Source organism: Babylonia areolata, chromosome 12 (genome assembly GCF_041734735.1).
Source record: "Babylonia areolata isolate BAREFJ2019XMU chromosome 12, ASM4173473v1, whole genome shotgun sequence".
NCBI classification, from domain to species: Eukaryota; Metazoa; Mollusca; class Gastropoda; order Neogastropoda; family Buccinidae; genus Babylonia; species Babylonia areolata.
The window spans coordinates 22,161,733-22,176,153 of record NC_134887.1 but is presented as its reverse complement, the minus strand read 5'-3'; the positions used below and the strand labels follow the sequence as shown (position 1 = coordinate 22,176,153).

Here is a 14,421-nt window from a genome sequence, read left to right as displayed (position 1 = left end):
GGGGGGAGGGTTGTGGTTTACCAAAAGATTAAAAGATGTAAGAATGTGTGTGCTGGTTAGTGTGTGTGTGTGTAAGGGGGGGGGGGAGAAAAAGAGGAGGGAGAGAGAGAGAGTGGAGGAGAGAGAGGGGGGAGAGAAAAAGTGGGAGAGAGAGAGAGAGTCTGAAGGTGGATTGCAGGTGGACAGGAGCAGTGAAAAGAGAGGAGAAAAGAGAGAGAAGAGGGCCCAGGGCCACTTGTGGTCCATCACTCTGGTGTTGATGCCTGCAGACTGGATGGTCCCCAGGCGGCTGATCACGTGAGACTCCATGTGCTTGCGGTCTGTCCCAGGTCCGGGTCATTCTGGATGATGTGGAAGTTTCTCTTTGATGATGTGGAAGTTTCTCCAGATGATGTCATAGATGGTAAGGTTGTGAGGGTGGTAGGGAATGGCTGCCACTGGTCGGTCCTCTTGTTTTTCCCTCTCGACTGGGGTAAGGGCTTCTTGTCTGGACACCATGCGTGCCCTCTCCAAGGCTCTCTGCACTGTCTCCCTGGGGTACTGCCGTCCCTCAACTTGAAGAAGGTACACATCCTCACAGCCTGTTCCTCGAAGTCCGAACTGCTGCTGCAGATGCGCTTGAGTAGGAGGTACTGGGAGTACGGGATGCTGTTTGGTGGCTGGTGGGTGGCTGGAAGTGAATAGTAAGTAGGAATGAGAGTCAGTAGGTTTGTAGAAGATGGACGTGGAGAGTGTGGGTCTGTTAGGCTCTATGGAGATGGTGAGGTAGAGGAAGTTGGCTGAAGTGGTAGAGACTTCAAAGGTGTACTGATGGGCGGGATGGTATGTGGACATGTGGTTGATGAAGTGGAGGAGATCATCTCTCGAGCAGGCGGCGACTCCCAGGCAATCGTCGATGTATCGCTTGAACAGGGCGGGCACTGTTCCTTCGTATGCACTGAGGGCTTGTTGCTCAACATAGCTGACGAACAAACAGGCGTAGCTTGGTCCCATTTATTGTCCCCATGGCCACACCTCTGGTCTGCTGGTAGTGGTTTTCTCCAAAAGCAAAGGAGTTCAAGGTGAGCACGAGCTCTGCCAGTCGTAGAATGGTGGGCACATGGAGTCCACTGCTGTTGTTCTGCAGAAAGTGTTTCAGAGCCTGCAGGCCATCTCCATGAGGGATGTTCACGTATAGAGACACTATGTCCATTGTGAACACAAACCTTTCGGAGTTGTCCCCATCCTCGAATGAGAAACCATCGAGTAGCCACAGTGCGTGGTTGGTGTCTTTGATGTAGGTTGGTAGTTTGGCCACAATGGGCTGGAAGATCCTGTCGAGAGTGTCCGAAATCAGCACAGTTGGGCAGGAGCATGCAGACTATGGGTCTGCCTGGTGTGTTGGCTTTGTGGATTTTCGGCAGGAGGTAAAAGTTGGACTCTCTGGGTTCATTGCAGACAGCGTTGGTGGTCTCTGGAGGGAGGTGACCGGGATGTGTTGATAGCAGTTTTGATTGTCAGTTTTCGAACCAGCGTGTTGTCTGCTTTCGTCGTTTGCGACCATCAGACTGAAAGTCCAACGCTCTAACCACTCGGCTAGCCCGATCTCCTCTGCATCATGTTTCTGCCAGCTTTCAGGTAGTACTGATGATCTTCAGTACTGATCGTCAGTCCTAGTCTCATAGCGTTTCTTCGGGTGAAGGTTCAACTGCAGTAAAACAGGAGTGAACAGAAATTTGCAGTCTTTACTTTAACGTCAGTTCAAAAATATAAAGTCCCGCTACATACTGGAAGCGAACAAAATCCCAAACATGAATATGCAATAAATCCGACTTAACAATAGCATAGATCCTATTACCGATTGTGGAGAAGAAAAAAATCTGGGAGTAATTTTTGATTAAACCTTATCCTTTGATCCACACATACAGAAGGCAACTGCCAAAGCAAACCAAAACAATGAAGTATAATAGAAAGGCCCTTTAATTGATTATATAGATAAAGATACTTCAAAGTTGTCAGTACAAAGCCCTAGTTCGGCCACATATGGAAATGCAGTATGGTAACCATATCTTAAGAGATAATCTGTTGCTTCAGAAAAAAAAAGTTCAAAAGACAGCCACCAAGATATTTAAGGAATGAAGAGGTATGACATACTCAGCCTGACGGTTAAGATAGTATATTTGCAGTTACCGTATTTGAAAGGAAGAAGATTAAGAGGAGATTTAATCCAGACATATGAGATATTGAGTAACTTAGAATCAATGCAGACAAAAATTTATTGTTCGTTAAGAATACCTATGATAAAACAAGCTAAGGAATAGTGAAGCAACACTTTAAGATATCGTACTGAAGACTAACATCCGTAACTGCGAGTTCAGTTTTACTAATCGATTTATCAAGGAACAGGACAGCGGCCTGAACACTCACGTGAAAACTGCACAAAGTCTTAATAAGTTGGGGTTTTTTAATCTGCTCGGCAGTGATCCCAAAATGCAAAAGAGTTTTCAAGATTTTGATGAGTAGGATTTTATATTTTCATTGAGCAGGCATGCAAAGCAATCCAGTAAGAAAGTCTGTAACAAGAAGGGGCGTAAAAGGACCGATCGAGGTCACAAAAAGCCCATACTTCTACAACTGCTGCTGCTGCTGCTGCTAAAACGTCCATTGTTGAAGCCTGAAGTCATTAAGAAAAAAAAATTTGCTGCGCGGCTGTGGCCTCTTGTCACCGACGGTGAACAGCCGGCTTCTTCAGTGAAGTCAACAAAATGATGAACACGAGCCCAGGACCTGACATGCATGCAGTGTATGATTTCTCCCGCGAAAGCTCTCAAAGGCAACAACAAACAGCAACAAACAAATGAAACAACACGCACATTGCGGTTGGGGCAGATTTGTTAGTGGGGGTCGTTAATTTTGTGCGCTCACTGTATCTCTGGAGTAGTTTCCCGATGACGATCTTTTGCTGAAGAAATCACAAATGCTACAAACATGGTTCTGTCCATTGAAAGGCGCCGCCTGTGATGTTGAACAGTTGACTGGTGTTGGAAAAGTAAGGTGTGCTTGATAACTTACTTCACGATGAGATCAGTGCGATCAAAAATGAAAGTGCCTGTCAAAACGCACATATTTGATGCGATGCAGAGCATGGACATTGACACTCTGGGGAAATGCAGTGAATCGGATCTTCGTCCAGTTCTGCCTGGCCTTGTTAGGATGGCTTTATGTTCTCCTTTGGATTCCAGTGAACGCGGTGCTGCGCTTAGAAAGTCCATTTTAATCTTTTTATCAGGCTTAGAAGTGGTCAATAATATCGTTGGTTTGCTGTCTATCGATTTCCATTCGCTTGAACAGGACGTGAAGAAAGAGCAGCAACTCAGGTGAGAAAAAAATCATTATTTTTGTTTTGGTCGTCACACATGACGATCATGATTTTTTTTATTTTATTTTTTAAAATTATTATTATTATTTGAACTGGTGTCGAAAGTATTCTCATATAGACAGGAATAGATCTTCTTCATTTGTTATATTTAAATGAGAAAGATTTCGTCAAAATCTCTCTCTCTCTCTCTCTCTCTCTCTCTCTCTCTCTCTCTCTCTTTTCCTCCCCCTTCCCTCCCCCCTCCCTCCCCCCTCCCCCTCTTTCTCTCTTTAGTTTGTATTTGTGGTTTTACTTTACTAAAATGAAATAAAGTAAGATTTCATACAGAAAGAATCAGTCATTTGTGACTAATGTCATTGTCAACCATAGTCAGTGTGTCATTTTGACTCATGATATGAGAGTGTTGCTCAAATTTCCAGACCAACACAGCTTATGACATTCTTTTATTTTATTGTCTTCTTTTTTGGTTTACTTATTTCATATGTATGCTCCCTGTGGTAAAGAACATTATTTTTTCTCCAGTCATATCATTGCTATGTGTATGGAGCTCTAGAATTACTGTATTCAATATAAATTCCAATAGTATAGCATTTCATAACATAAACTTATAAAGTGTGTGTGTTTATGTTCATTTTCCAATGTATTTTGTGTATGTATGTTTTCTTTATGTTTCTTTTTCTTTTGTATTTTATCAGCACCATGTCTTGTTTGTGTGTGTGTCTGTGTGCATGTGTGAGTGTGTGTTCTTATTGTGTTTTTTTTTTTCTCTTGTATTTATCTTATTATTACCATGCTTATGACTTTATGTATTAAAACTATTATTATGTAGTGAAAACCCTGTTCAGGGTGGGGACTAGATTGTAAAAAAGAAAACCAGTGCTGATCTGTTATCCCCGAAAATAAAGAATTTTGTTCTCTCTCTCTCTCTCTCTCTCTCTCTCTCTCTCTCTCTCTCTCTCTCTCTCTCTCTCTCTGTGTTGTATTAGTGGTTTTACTGAAGAAAATGAAATAAAGTAATATTCCATACAGAACCAGAGAAAAAGATTATTTGAATCAATCATTTGTGACTAGTGTCAACCATAGTCAGTGTGTCATTTTGATTCATGATATGAGAGTGTTGCTCAAATTTCCAGACCAACACAGCTTATGACATTCTTTTCTTTTCTCTCTCTCTCTCTCTTTTTTTTTTTTTTTTTTTTTTTGTATACTTATTACTTATTTCATATATGTGTATGCTCCCTATGGTAAAGAACATTTTTTCTCCAATCATTGCTATGTGTATGGACTAACGGAGCTCTAGTAATGTGAGTACAGTGAGTGAAAAACGGTAGTAGTTACTGTATTCATTATAAATTCCAATAGTATAGCATTTCAAAACATGATGTGTGTGTGTGTGTCTGTGTGTGTGTTCATTTTACAGTGGATTTTGTGTGTGTGTGTGTGTGTGTGTGTGACTGTGTGCTTGTGTTCTTTAAATGTTTCTTTTTCTTTTGTATTTTATCAATACCATGTCTTGTTTGTGTGTGTCTCTCTGTGTGCATGTGTGAGTGTGTGTTCTTATTGTGTTTTTTTTCTCTTGTATTTATCTTATTATTACCATGCTTATGACTATGTATTATTATGTAGTGTAAACCCTGTTCAGGGTGGGGACTAGTAGATTGTAAAAAAGAAAACCAGTGCTGATCTGTTATCCCCGAAAATAAAGAATGTTGTCTTCTCTCTTACTCTCTCTTTCTCGTCTCTCTCTCTCTCTCTCTCTCTCTCTCTCTCTCTGAGTCTCTCTCTCTCTTGTATTAGTGGTTTTACTGAAGAAAATGGAATAAAGTAACATTTCAATTTTCATACAGAACCAGAGAAAAAGAATCAGTTATTTGTGACTAGTGTCAACCATAGTCACTCAGTATGTCATTTTGACTCATGATATGAGAGTGTTGCTCAAATTTCCAGACCAACACAGCTTATGACATTCTTTTCTTTTCTCTCTCTCTCTCTTTTTTTTTTGTTTTTGTTTTTTTTTTGTCTTGTTTTTGTTTTGTTTTGTTTTGTTTTGTATACTTATTTCATATTTATGGTCCCTGTGGTAAAGAACATTATTATTTCTCCAATCATTGCTATGTGTATGGAGCTCTAGAATTACTGTATTCAATATAAATTCCAATAGTATAGCATTTCATAACATAGTGTGTGTGTGTGTGTGTGTGTGTGTGTGTGTGTGTGTGTGTGTGTGTGTGTGTGTGTGTGTGTTCATTTTCTGGTGTATTTTGTGTGTGCATCTGTGTGTGTGTGTGTGTGTGTGTGTGTGTGTGTGTGTGTGTGTGTTCTTTATGTTTCTTTTTCTTTTGTATTTTATCAACACCATGTCTTGTTTGTGTGTTTCTGTGTGCATACATGTGTGAGTGTGTGTTCTTATTGGGGTTTTTTTCTCTTATATTTATCTTATTATTACCATGCTTATGATTTTTAGTGTAAACCCTGTTCAGGGTGGGGACTAGATTGTCAAAAAGAAAACCAGTGAGTGCTGATCTGTTATCCCCGAAAATAAAGAATTTTGTCTTCTCTCTCTCTCTCTCTCTTTGTGCTCAAAAGCCAGATTAAAATCAAATGTTTGGCATTATCATTATCATAATCATGTTTAATTAATGACTGTGACAGGGTGCTCATAATCATATATTTCAGCTTGCTTACATCACAGTCTTGAAGTTGAATAGACCGCTGGAGAGTTCCATGTTTACTGACTTATATAAGTTATAAAGGTGTGTCACATTATCTTTGCTCTTAAACTTGATTAGCTCTCCCAAATTGCAAGCAATGAATGAAATCAAGAGACTCAGAGAGGCAGAACATAAAAAACAACAAGCTTCTTTTTTTCAACTTTTTGCTTCATATATTGGTTAAAATTCTTATTCAAGTTATTGTGCATATGATGGCACTTTATTGTACAGTGTTTGGTTGTACTTGTACCAATGGAGGCTATCACTGAAGAAATGGAGGACAGAACATTTCCTACTTTTGTCGTTTAGATGTTGATCGCCATTTGGATTGCTTGCAATTTCGTAATGCGCATCGCATGTACAAGATCCAAGATGAACATGGAACTTTCCAGCAGTCTGTTTGTTCCTGGCTCTTTGACTGTGAGTTATTGCCCTAGAGGAGAGGACTTGCCCTCTTGTGACAGCCTAGACTCCAGTTCTTTAATTTGATTAGGCTGAAAATGTGTGCTTCCACGCATAAAGGGAAAAAAAATAACAATTTAACAGTTTTAATACTGATTGTATCTGTTATAGAGCCAAATCTGGAGGCAATCAGACAGAAAGTGTGCTGATCATGCAGCTGTCAAATGGTCTGGCACTGGAGTTTGAGAGAAGTGATGCCGCCCGACGTATTCGCCTTATCCTCAGCCAGCTTCTCTTTGTGGTATCTGAGGTCAGTTTCGTTAGTTCATAAAATTTCAGTTTTACTATATTCTTTGTTGAAGAGACTAGATTGACCTAATTTAATTTTCTTTGGTCATTTTTGACTCACTTGTGTAAACAAAGTGAGTCTGCTTTAAGCCGGTGTTCGGTTGTCTGTGTGTGTGTGTGTTTGTGTCTGTGTGTCTGTGGTAAACTTTATCATTGCCATTTTCTCTGCAAATACTTTGTCAGTTGACACAAAATTTGGCATAAAAATGGGGAAAATTCAGTTCTTTCCAGTCATCTTGTTTAAAACAATATTGCACCTCTGGGATGGGCACACACACAAAAATTAAAAAAGAAGCCAAACTTATAACTATGTGCAAACTGAATTTACTGTTATATTTATATATTTTTTTATTATCAGAGCAGTCATTTTTATCATTTTTTATTCAAACAGGAACTTCTTTTGCTAAGCTTGGAAGTTATTTTGGTGTCATATACTGTACCATGTCAAACTGATGCAAACTAGGCCTATGGTTTGCTCTGTTTGGCCAAATTTCGCGCGGCTAACAGTGAAAAGACGCCCCTCTTAGTCTGGCCCGCTCTTAGCCAATCAAACGCCTCTAACAGCTATAAGCGCTGAATCATTCCGTGGCCATGAACAAAAATGCCCCATGAGAACCACGGCGGAGACGCGGGGACGGACGGGCGGGCATTCAAGTTTGACATGGTAAGTATATGTAAACACCAAACATGGAGTATAATACAAACTCCTCCTTTTGGTGTCATATACTGTACCATGTCAAACTGATGCAGAATTTAAAGCAAATGGAGGAGGGCAACGCCTACTGGTTCGTATGGGGAGCCCTTGAAACTGAGACGGCAGTGTTAGCTGCGACAAAGGAAATCCCCTTGGAACCGTCAGCCCTGGTCATACGGAAATCCCGGAGGTAGAAGTTGATGAAGGGATTCTCAGACCGCCAGAAGGCTGCCTCCAAGACATGCTGCAGTGGTACCAAGTGCTGGAAAGCAGCCGAAGTAGCTATGGCCCGCACTTCGTGTGTTCTGGGATTAAGACAACTGATATCCTTGTGTGCATGAGAGTAGGCTCTACGAATGACTTGGGAAACCCAGCGGGAAATGGTGCCTGCAGCGATATCTTTCTTGTAATTCTCATTGAGGGAGATGAGAAGGCGCTTCTGAGAAGAACGCCGATGGCGAGACCTATCCCAATAGTATTTGAGGCACCGAACGGGGCAGAGATGCCTATCTTCATCATCTTGGGCAAGAATATCAGACAAAGGTCTGACCCTCAGAGAGGGGGAAGGGACCTCGGGGTCTTGGTTCTTAGCCAGAAACTCTGGAAGGAAACGAAGAGTGATGGAACCATCTCTGTGGAATGCTAGATCTTGTGGCATACCACTAAGACCATGAATCTCACTTCTACGACGGCCCGTGGCCAGCAACAGAAGGAAAGTGGTCTTGAGAGTGAGCAGGTCAAAAGGAATAGTCCCCAATGGCTCAAAGGGCTGTTTTCGAATGAAATCCAGCACCAGGAACAAGTCCCAGAGGGGCACTCTTCTGGGATTCCTAGCTTCCTTCAGAGAGGCACCCCTAGCCACTTCTCTGAGCAGGAAATCAGCTTCAAAAGCAGGACCACCTAGCTGTTTGATAGTGGTACAAATGGCAGACCTGTACCCTCTCACAGAACTAGCAGACAGGTTGAGAACCGAGGAGCAGTGAGCCAGAAAGTTGGCCAGCTGCATGCTCGTAGGGTTAGTAGGGGGAATGTTCTGAGCTGTACACCAACTCAGCCATTTCTTCCAGCGAAAGTCATACAAGGTCTCTGTTTCCTCCCTCCTGGCTTTGGAGACTATGGAGAGGAGGTCGGAGGAGGCACCCCCCTTGGTCAGCGCGGCCGACACAGAGGCTGACCGAGGGGTGGAAGACTTCAATGGTGATGCTGACAGTTCCGCCCGCACAGCAGCCACGCGTGCAGGTGGAGCATTTGAGGATTGGAGTGAGGAATGCCCGAACGAGGCTGCCTCAGCAGATGAGGTTTGGTTTCCAGTTCCAGTGGTGGAACATGTGTCAGGGACTGAAGGACCGGAAACCAGGGCTGGGCTGGCCATTTCGGCGCAATGAGGATCAGCTGCGGGCGTTCCAACCTGGCTTTCCGTATCACCTTGGACAGGATTGGAAAGGGAGGAAACGTGTAGGCAATCAGACTGCTCCAGTCTAGAGAGAGAGCATCCACTGCCCATGCTTCTGGGTCGGCGACCGGAGAGACGTAAGTGGGGAGTCTCTTGCTGAACCTTGTCGCAAACAGGTCCACCATCGGCCGGAACCACTGTTCCCACACTCCTTGCAGAGTGTCCTTGTCCAGGGTCCACTCTTTGTGTATGACACTCTTGGACCTGCTGAGAGCATCTGCCAAAATGTTGTCTTTCCCTGCTATGCGTCTCGCTGAAAGTGTAATGCCCTTGCTGTGGCACCAACGGAGGAGAGCCTCGGTCCGCAGAGAGAGGTCTGCCGAGTGCGCTCCCCCCCCCTTTGTTCACGTAACATGCGACTGTTGTATTGTCCGTGAACAAGCGAATGGTCTTGCCGTTGGCCTCCGCCATGAAGTGCTGGAGAGCCCTGCGAACTGCCTCCAGTTCCAGAACATTGATGTGGCATAGGCGCTCCTCCGGGGACCAAGTCCCTGCTGCATGGAGTGAGTCCATGTGGGCTCCCCAGCCCAGGGAGGAGGCGTCTGTGAATAGTGCCACCTGAAGAGTAGGTGGGGCTATGGGCACCCCCTGTGTCAGAAGAGGGGTGGTTAACCACTCTGATGTCACCTCGAGGAACCACTCGCCCAGACATATCCGGGTATCCCATGGCTGAGTGCTCTGGGACCACCGTAGCCTGAGTGCACTCTGAAGAGGGCGCTTGAGAACCCTGCCCAGAGGGATGAGAGGTGCCATGGACTCCATCATGCCCAGGAGGGAAGAAAGTGTCCGCGCTGTTGCTTGGGAGGAATGGCGCAAGTGGTTGAGGAGGCCTGCCAGACGGTCCCACCGATCTGGCGTCGGAGAGACTATCATAGACCGCGTGTCGAATCTCATCCCTAAGAAGTCGAAGGACTGGCTTGGAGACAGATCGCATTTCTCCTGGTTCGTGATGAAGCCCAGATGGGAGCACAGGTCTAGAAGTCTGGCTGTATGACTCTGGCACAGAGCCTGTGACTGGGCCAGAATAAGCCAGTCGTCCAGGTTTTCGCTCTGTCTCGTCTAACGCTTTTTTTGGCTATTAAGCGTTTTCATTTGGCCTTATTTTGTTGTATGCGGCTTGCCTGTATATTGTTCTTACATTCTGTGTACTCGTTTCGACTCGGCCCCCTCGATTCCTTCTTATTTTTCTACCTCTGAGTCGATCCTGTCTTTCCTTTCTCTGTTGGGGATCGAATTGTTCGCTGGGTGCTTACACGCGGTACCATGCCTCGTATGCCATCCTACGAAGGCAGGGATCATGATGCTGGGAAAGATACTCGGCAAGAGACTCTCCCAGGCCCGGAGCTCATGATTTCTCCCGATAGGGACTGCGGCGATGCGTCTGCAGACGCAGATCGCGGAGGGGACGCTCGTCCCGATAAAACGGTCATGAAGGGGACCGGGGGGAAAGGGATACGAGCGTCGCCTCCCGAGGTGTCCCAGCGCGAGGCAGGTGGAGGGGGGAGTAGCACATCCTCTCTTGGTGGTGGGAACTCGCGGCTGGGTGCGGACTCCCAAGGGGAGGCCGCCCCCCGCCGTTACCCGGGTCCCCACACGGAGACGGCCCTCAGGGGCCCCAGTGCTGTTCCCCCTCCTCCCTTCTCGGTCGACCCCCCTCCCCCACCTCCTTCTGGGGGAGAAAAACATTTGGTTCCGGGGGGGGCCTCCACTTTGCCCACCCCGGGCCAAGCCACCCCAGCCTCCCCACGGGAGGGGATTCGGGGCGCGTGGCAACCTGCTCCGCAGGTCTTCCCGCTATCCGGCCGGTCTCCCCTGCTGGGGGAGTCCTGCGCGTGTCAGGCGGTTCCGGGCAGTCAGACCGCCGGCCTTTCGGCCTGTCTGACACCCAAGTCGGACCTGACCTCCCTCCGACTTGGCCAGGTTTTTCCCTTCAGCGAGGTCAAGGCGCCAGTGACCCTTGGGGCTGGGGTCACGGGATGGCTGGTGCCCACGGGTGGTATCCCCCATTCTACCCGTACTGGGGTGCACCTATGGTGCATGCTGGGTTCCCGGGAGGACCAGGGACTAACCCCTGGTCCTCTCCCCACCGGACCCAACCCAGGACAGACCACAGAGTGACACACACAGCCCCGACGAGAGGGATTGACTCCTCGTCGGGCAGGTCGAGCTCCTCGACCAGTATTAACACTACAGCCTCGAATCGGTCCTCTGCCAGCACGCAGGTGACCTCCACGGTCACTACGGCTTCCTTTTCAGGACCGACGGCAGCTGAGGGGCCCCGCTCAGCCCGTGGGAGCCTGCCGTTCCCACCTACCCAGCCCTCGGTCCTAAAAGGAGATGAGTGGGTGTTTGTCCCCTCACAGCACTCGTGGGTCCCTCTGGCGTCCAGGGACGCTCTCTGTGAGAAGGTGTGGCACCCACCATCCCAAGCATGGTTGGACCTACGGTCCACACACTCCCCACCCTCTTCAGGTGTCAAGGACATAACAGAGGAGACCAGGGTCCCTGCTCGGGATCGCCCCAGCTCATCCCGCTGGGCTGACCACAGCCCACAGGACGCCCCCGTGGGTACATCCACTTGGGATGGCACCCAGCAGGGGATGGACTGTGAACAAGAGGGACAGCCCCTGTCTTCGGATGAGGACGAACAAGCGGATGAGCACTCTTCGCCCCCATCCCAGTGCGACAGATGGAGCCCACGCCTCCCTAGGGACCAGCCTGAACCAAACTCGGACTTTGCCGAGCTCGAACTGACCCTCCCCAATAGGGTCACGCATGCTGAATCAGTCCCTCAGGCAACTTTGTCACCCTTAACCCTACTACGGTCAGGTGACTCTAACTCCAGAACCACAAGGTGACTCAGAGTGCCAGAAATGGCTCAGGAGTGGCTTAATAAGCCAGCCCGCACCGTCAGGGGTGCTGCTTCCATCCCTCCTCCAGGCAGGGAGTCCCTCTCTGCCCCGGCCGCTTTTGCCCCAGGCAAGTTCCTTAAAGATCCCTCCAAGGGAGGAGTGTGGTCCTGGAAAACACAGGACCACCCTGCCTACAGGGAAGCAGAGCCCTCCGCGCAGGACAGGATGTTGGTCTCACAGCGCACCACCTTCCCCACCTCAGCTACTCTTCCCTTTAAGACATTTGCAGAGTGGGACAAACTGGCCCGCCGCTGCCTCCTCGAGGTTTCCACGGCTTATACCTTCTTTGACGCGTTCCTCCACAGAGCCAATGAGCTGTGGGAACGACGTCCAGTTCAGCAGGACACGGAGTCTCCTTCCTCTGGCCTGCCTGGCCTCTTCTCAGACCCGAGGTTAAACACTTTTGGCAATCGAGTAGCGTCTGGTCTCACGGCAGCTGCAGACGCAGCTACCAGCCTTCACTTCAGTACTGTGCTAGCGCGGCGGGATGCTGTTCTCCGCCTCTCTAACATTCCAATAGAGGAGAGGGCTGCCCTGCGGTCCATCCCAGCACAGCAGCACTCCCTCTTCGGCCAGTATGCGCCGCATTTTGTCAGCCACAGGGCAGAGACAAACAGGGAGGTGGCCTCATATTTAGCCCACTCCTCCCAGGGGCACCAGGGTTCTATGCCATTGAAGAGACCCGCCACCAGGGCTCCTCCATATACCTCCCCTCCTAAGTCAAAGCGGCGTGCTCAGAACCAGCGGCAGAGGAACAAACCACCTCATGGCCGTCCAAGCCGTCCGGCCATGCCCAAGGCCAGAAGGCAGCACCCCCAATGACTGGGCCCCGATTCAGCACCGCCAGTCGTTCAGCCCCTCCAAGTAGGAAACTTGTCCCGGCACGCTCATCAGTGGCGTGCTCTGGGACTCAACAACTGGATTGTTTTGGTGCTAGAGTTGGGGTACATGCTCCCTTGGGTGGGGGACCGCCCCCCTCTAAGATCCACTCCTCCTCCTTATGTGCCCAGCTCGATGGAGCAGGAGAGCGTCTTAGAGAAAGAGATATCGCGCCTACTCCTCATAGGGGCGATATCTCAACTCTCGGACCCGGGCCCCGGTTTTTACGGCCGGTTGTTCGTGATTCCAAAAGTCTCCGGAGGGTGGAGACCAGTCCTGGACTTGCCCCCCCTCAACAGATTCCTCCCCAAGATGAAATTCAAGATGGACACACAGGCACAGATTCGGGAGACCATGCAACGGGACGATTGGGCGACGTCCATCGATCTGAAAGATGCTTATTTCCATATCCTCATCCACCCGGCATCCCACCGGTACCTGAGGTTTGTGTGGAGGGACAGAGTGTTCCAGTTCTCTGTCCTCCCATTTGGTCTGTCCCTTGCCCCTTTCCTGTTTACCAAGGTGGTGCGGGAATTGGTGTCAATCGTCCGGTCGGAGTCCATTCGGCTCTGTGTGTACCTGGACGACTGGCTTATTCTGGCCCAGCCACAGGCTCTGTGCCAGAGTCATACAGCCAGACTTCTAGACCTGTGCTCCCATCTGGGCTTCATCACGAACCAGGAGAAATGCGATCTGTCCCCGAGCCAGTCCTTCGACTTCTTAGGGATGAGATTCGACACGCGGTCTATGATAGTCTCTCCGACGCCAGATCGGTGGGACCGTCTGGCAGGCCTCCTCAACCACTTGCGCCATTCCTCCCAAGCAACAGCGCGGACACTTTCTTCCCTCCTGGGCATGATGGAGTCCATGGCACCTCTCATCCCTCTGGGCAGGGTTCTCAAGCGCCCTCTTCAGAGGGCACTCAGGCTACGGTGGTCCCAGAGCACTCAGCCATGGGATACCCGGATATGTCTGGGCGAGTGGTTCCTCGAGGTGACATCAGAGTGGTTAACCACCCCTCTTCTGACACAGGGGGTGCCCATAGCCCCACCTACTCTTCAGGTGGCACTATTCACAGACGCCTCCTCCCTGGGCTGGGGAGCCCACATGGACTCACTCCATGCAGCAGGGACTTGGTCCCCGGAGGAGCGCCTATGCCACATCAATGTTCTGGAACTGGAGGCAGTTCGCAGGGCTCTCCAGCACTTCATGGCGGAGGCCAACGGCAAGACCATTCGCTTGTTCACGGACAATACAACAGTCGCATGTTACGTGAACAAAGGGGGGGGAGCGCACTCGGCAGACCTCTCTCTGCGGACCGAGGCTCTCCTCCGTTGGTGCCACAGCAAGGGCATTACACTTTCAGCGAGACACATAGCAGGGAAAGACAACATTTTGGCAGATGCTCTCAGCAGGTCCAAGAGTGTCATACACACAGAGTGGACCCTGGACAAGGACGCCCTGCAAGAAGTGTGGGAACAGTGGTTCCGGCCGATGGTGGACCTGTTTGCGACAAGGTTCAGCAAGAGACTCCCCACTTACGTCTCTCCGGTCGCCGACCCAGAAGCATGGGCAGTGGATGCTCTCTCTCTAGACTGGAGCAGTCTGATTGCCTACACGTTTCCTCCCTTTCCAATCCTGTCCAAGGTGATACCGAAAGCCAG

The 14,421-nt window shown here is 48.6% G+C and overlaps 1 protein-coding gene across 1 annotated transcript in view; it reads left to right on the top strand.

Annotated features, from left to right (window-relative positions):
• Positions 1 to 2,780: 2,780 nt before the first annotated feature.
• Positions 2,781 to 14,421, top strand: part of LOC143288448 (integrator complex subunit 2-like) — a 53,967-nt gene continuing 42,326 nt past the window's right edge. Inside the window, exons 1-2 of the mRNA XM_076596939.1 lie at positions 2,781 to 3,356; positions 6,643 to 6,781. Coding sequence (XP_076453054.1) covers positions 3,058 to 3,356; positions 6,643 to 6,781 — 438 coding nt within the window. The 5' untranslated portion in view covers positions 2,781 to 3,057. The remainder of the gene's footprint in view (positions 3,357 to 6,642; positions 6,782 to 14,421) is intronic.